Here is a 1,184-nt window from a genome sequence, read left to right as displayed (position 1 = left end):
CTATATAATGAATCAGTCAAAGAGGCCAGATCCTCTTACTTCAATAATCTTATAAACCGTCATAAAAATAATTCAAGAATTCTATTTGATACCATCAACAGTATTGTTTCTCCTCCAACCCAGCACGCTCTGTTGCTTTCTGATGAAGATTGTAATACTTTCCTTAATTACTTTGTAAATAAGGTGATAAAATTTAAAGATTACTGTAATTCCCTGTTTACTAGCTTGGATAAATCATCTCTCTCTCGCCTCCAGACAATACAAAACGCAGCAGCCAGACTACTAACTCGCTCTACCAAGCGTGTTCACATCACTCCCATCTTATATTCTTTACATTGGCTCCCAATAGAGTTTAGAATTCGCTTTAAAATTCTTAACAGACAGAGCACTAAATGGCCAGGCTCCAGATTACTTATCCAAGCTTCTTTTAAAATACACTGCTGCTCGTCATCTCCGCTCACAGACTCAGAGTCTCTTAGTTGTTCCCCGTACACGACTGAAGACAAAAGGGGACAGAGCCTTTCAGTCTGTTGCACCAAGGCTGTGGAACAGTTTACCACTACAATTACGTTTGCTTGACTCTGTGGATTCTTTTAAAAAACAGTTATATATTTTTTTTACATTATTTACATTTGATCTTTTACATTATATATTGATTTTATTGTTTATTTTAATATTTTAATATTTGTGTACAGTGCTTTGTGATTGCCTGTCTGTGAAAAGCACTTAATAAATAAAGTTTACTTACTTACTTTCTCATTTAGGTTGTCATGTTGACTTGAGTTTAGCTTATTTGACCTCTTTTAAGGGTCCAACATTATCACTTTTGTATGAGTTACTGTGCCCTCATGTCTAACCAGCTCAGTCGCTCACATTAGGTTTCAGACTATAATAATATCACACTGATACACTGGAGACAAGTCAGGGTCATTTATACAGTTATAATGGTCACAGTGGTTTCCAGCAGCTGCCCAGATTAACATCAGAGCATCCTGCATGTGTTAAATGAGTACCACTACAACTATTCTGCACTATAATTTTATATATACTATTCTGCACTATAATTTTAGTGTTAGTGTGTGAGCATGTGTACTGTACCTCTGACATCTGTGTGGCTGTGTTGCCTCTGGCCCCCAGCATCACCATAGCCAGGGCTGAAGAGATGCTGAACGGGGAGAAAAAGA

At 37.2% G+C, this 1,184-nt stretch overlaps 1 protein-coding gene across 1 annotated transcript in view; it reads right to left on the bottom strand.

The window, feature by feature from the left end:
- Positions 1–1,184, bottom strand: part of LOC102194322 (leukocyte elastase inhibitor A-like) — a 34,843-nt gene that overhangs the window by 8,000 nt on the left and 25,659 nt on the right. The window contains exon 5 of the mRNA XM_013907790.1: positions 1,099–1,181. Within this exon, the coding sequence (XP_013763244.1) occupies positions 1,099–1,181 (83 nt within the window). The remainder of the gene's footprint in view (positions 1–1,098; positions 1,182–1,184) is intronic.

The sequence above is a fragment of the Pundamilia nyererei genome, unplaced genomic scaffold (assembly GCF_000239375.1).
Source record: "Pundamilia nyererei isolate P.nyererei 1_Seehausen unplaced genomic scaffold, PunNye1.0 scaffold00524, whole genome shotgun sequence".
Classification (NCBI taxonomy): domain Eukaryota; kingdom Metazoa; phylum Chordata; class Actinopteri; order Cichliformes; family Cichlidae; genus Pundamilia; species Pundamilia nyererei.
This window is presented reverse-complemented; position numbering and strand designations above follow the sequence as displayed.